Genomic DNA, 3579 nt, shown 5'->3' with positions numbered 1-3579 from the left:
GGGCCCTGCTCCTATCTCAGGATTACTAACGATAGGTCCAGAGGGCAAGAGGAGGCCTGTGGAGGAGTTGGGGAGGGGCAAGGCCTTGGGTTCCATGTGACCTTTGTCCTTCTCTCACTAATCCCTGCCCAGCTACGGCAGAGGAGACTGTTGGGATCACAGGTGGAGGTCAGTGTGGGGGCATGTAACCTTCACTCTGCCCCCTCCCACCCCACTTCCTCCGTTGCTCCACAGTGGCACCACAGATTCCCCATTCCATTCTACTGGAAGGCTTTCAGGTGGCTTCTGTGAAGGAGCCTGTCACTGGCTCTAGGCTGTAAAGCAGGCCTGAGGTCCAAGGCTTGTCCCCTGTCTTTTCCTGTCTCACCGACCTCATCTAGGTGAGCCGGTAGCTGATCCCTTGGTGGCGGAGGTGGCCGTGAAAAGCATGGGCAATCTCAGAGGGATTTCTCAACTCCTCTGGCAGATGGCTGCATGGCCTTCCTGCCTCAGGCTCTGGTCTGGACTGCTCAGCAGGTGACCTTTGCCCAGCTCACTGGGCCTTCTGTGCCCGCTGTCCCATCCTGGAGCCAATATAAAACAGGTCACAGCCCTCCCCGCTTGCCTGCTCAGTTTTATCCCTAGAAGCAGCTAGCTACTCCAGGTAATGCCCCTGGGGAGGAGAGGAAGGAAGGGAAGAAACAAAGAGCTGGAGGGAGAAGCTCTCACCACCCAGCCATCTAGCCCACAGAAGGCTTGGGACTCATGGTCTCCACCCTTGGGTTCCTGGTGTGGGGGGGGCTAGAAGCTGGGGAAAGGGAGGCTATGGGCCAAAAGCCTTGCACTGGGTAGTGGCAGAGCTGCCTGCAATTGGGTCATGCTGTCCCTTGTTTAGCTTGCTCTGAGCTATTAGAAGCCTTTGGTATCCATGCCTACCCAGGACTGAAAAAACTGAGTCCTAGCGAGGAAAAGAAACCTATTGTTTCTCAGCATATTAGAGTAGATGTCCCGTTCTGCAGAGTATTTCTATACTCCACCTTCCACCCCACTTGGGGGGCTGGGTCTACTGTAGTTCTCTATCTAATATCAGTGGGAGAAAGGCTTGGGATTCATGACCCAGGAGTCATGGCATTCTCAAGGGGAGGACCTAGATGTGGCAGATCCACAGTACCTTCTCACGAGATGCTTTCCCACAGGTACGTAGGTGCCATGCAGCCCCGGACGCTCCTCACTGTGGCCCTCTTGGCTCTCCTGGCATCTGCCCGTAAGATGGTGGGAGTGGGGCTGGGTTTCAGTGGGAGCTGGTCAGGGGGCCCTGCCCTGAGAAGTGGTGGCTGGGCAGGAGCTGAGGGCTGGCGTGGCCCAACTCTGCTCTCTCGCAGGAGCTGAAGAGGTAGAGGGATCCTTGCTGCTGGGCTCTGTACAGGGCTACATGGAACAAGCCTCCAAGACGGTCCAGGATGCGCTAAGTAGCGTGCAGGAGTCCGATATAGCTGTGGTGGCCAGGTAGGCACACTGGCCTCCTTTCCTGTGTCTTCTCCTCTCATGCCCTGGTGCTGAGACCCTAGCACAGAGACTGTGGTCCACCAAGTTTACCAGGGCCTGGGACCTGCCCGAGCCTCTGGTCCCTCATGAGGCCTTTCGGTACTGTGACCAAGATGACAGGCAGGGCAAGCAGCCTTCTCCTATCTTCTCTGCTTTTCCTCAGAGCAGCCTGAGGGGCATTTAGCCTCGCTGCAGGTTTTCTCCTCTGGGTCCTGCGCACACGATGGGAGGCCTACCTGCTCTGGTTTCTGCCTGTATGCAGGGGGTAGTGGTGGGAAGTGAGGTGGGAAGTTGGGGGTTAGAGGGTGGGAGTCTGCCCTGTTTCTATCCCTGGGCTCAGTCTGAGGTAGGCATCTTGCCCACTATGAAATATCACCCCCTGGCCAATGGCTTTGGCTGACATTTGATAGTTTAGTTGCCTATGTAGCAAAAGATGTTGACAGTCTCTATCCCCAGAACAGGCTGTGGGGAGGATATTAGATACTCGGTTTTGCTGATGATAAAGAGTTAGATAACCTGGCCTAGATCACACAGCTTAGAAGTCATTCAGTAATGTTTCAAATGAGAGACTGGCCCTGCCTCTGCCTCACCCACTTAGAGCCAGGGATGGGGTACCTCAAGGGAGTGATTTGTATGGCCTATACAGGCAGCTGCATTGTAGCTGACCTTAGTATCCAGCTCCCCGGTGCTTGGTGCCTCCGGCCTGAAAGGAGATTGGATGGAAGGCACTGAGGTTCTGATCCAACCTTGATGAAGGTGGGGTTTCTTAGGTAGCTGCAGGTGATTTTGGGGTGTGATAGGCAAGGTGGTGCTGGTGGCTGAGAGAGCCAGTGGAGCCCTGCGTGCAGTCCTGGGTCTAGCTGCCCACGGGGGAGCTTTTCTCACACACACACACACACACACACACACACACACACACACACACACACACCTCTCTCTCTCTCTCTCTCTCTCTCTCTCTCTCTCTCTCTCTCTCTCCCTCTCTCTCTCTCTCCCTCTCTCCTATGGATGCCTCTTACTGCTTTAACCTCCAGGGGCTGGATGGACAATCACTTCAGATCCCTGAAAGGCTACTGGAGCAAGTTTACTGACAAGTTCACCGGCTTCTGGGATTCTAACCCTGAGGACCAACCAACTCCAGCTATTGAGTCGTGAGACTTCTGTGTTGCAGATGTGCCTGTTCCTCCATCCTGCTGCCCCCCTCCAGGCCTGCCAGGTGGCCCCTGAAGGTTGCTTTAAGGGGAAAGTATGTTCTCATGTCTTCACCCCTCCCTAGATCTCACCTAAACATGCTGTCCCTAATAAAGCTGGATAAGAAGCTGCTGTTAGTGGGTGTCCCATGTGCCTGGACGTCTGGGCATGGGGATGAGCTAGGCCTGTTGAAGGGGTGGACCTGGGGCTGTAGGTCATCCACCTCTTTAGTGGTCTCTGGGGTGCTTCTTCCTTTGTACGTGGGACTAACTCCGCTTCCCTGCTTGACTTAATGGGAAAGATCAAATCAGGTAACGACAGATTTGCAGTTACAATCTGTGATAAACCTGTCAAGGGCAGGACAACGTGGACGACGTGGCTGGAGTGTAGTATCTGTCTAGCTAGCAGTCTTATGTCATCTCCAGGCTTAAGGTCAGATATGATCACCAACCCCGTGCAGCTGGTTTGCACAGCCCAGGCTGCCTGGCCCCTTTAAACAGGCGGAAAGGAAGGAGGCAGATTGGGAGGGTGGTCGGATAAGTCTCAACCCCACTGCAGTGTAGCGGCTTCCATTTCTTATGAATAAAGTGGGTAGGACCTGCCCCTCCCCTGAAGGTTTGTTGTAGAAATGAAATGGTAGTGTCTAAAAGCATGAGGTGCCGCATGCGCACACCCCTTGTAAACAGTCCTCACTGTGATAGCTAAACTAGGTGACCTTCTAGACTGGAATGGAGACCCAGTGTCCTCAGAATCCCAAAAGGGCTGCTTGCTAAGTTCCTGCCACCCCCAAACACTCACTTCAAAGAGACCCAGTGTCACAAAACAGGTCTTGCACATTATAGAGTAAAAGACTAATGTTCAGAG

At 54.2% G+C, this 3579-nt stretch overlaps 1 protein-coding gene across 4 annotated transcripts; it reads left to right on the top strand.

Moving 5' to 3' along the window:
* Nucleotides 1-265: 265 nt before the first annotated feature.
* On the top strand, nucleotides 266-2852 carry Apoc3 (apolipoprotein C-III). Of its 4 annotated transcripts, none has more exons than NM_001289756.1 (4): nucleotides 266-380; nucleotides 1176-1243; nucleotides 1362-1485; nucleotides 2559-2852. In NM_001289756.1, the coding sequence occupies exons 2-4, from the start codon at nucleotides 1189-1191 to the stop codon at nucleotides 2677-2679; spliced, it is 300 nt and encodes a 99-aa protein (NP_001276685.1). In that variant the 5' UTR covers nucleotides 266-380; nucleotides 1176-1188; the 3' UTR covers nucleotides 2680-2852. The 4 variants fall into 4 exon arrangements, with proteins under 4 accessions (NP_001276685.1, NP_075603.1, NP_001276684.1 ...); NM_023114.4 differs by lacking the exon at nucleotides 266-380 and adding an exon at nucleotides 603-643; NM_001289755.1 differs by lacking the exon at nucleotides 266-380 and adding an exon at nucleotides 603-747.
* The last annotated feature ends 727 nt before the right edge of the window (nucleotides 2853-3579 follow it).

Source organism: Mus musculus, chromosome 9 (genome assembly GCF_000001635.26).
Source record: "Mus musculus strain C57BL/6J chromosome 9, GRCm38.p6 C57BL/6J".
Classification (NCBI taxonomy): domain Eukaryota; kingdom Metazoa; phylum Chordata; class Mammalia; order Rodentia; family Muridae; genus Mus; species Mus musculus.
Note: the sequence above shows the minus strand (reverse complement) of the source record. Positions and strands in the feature narration are given on the sequence as shown.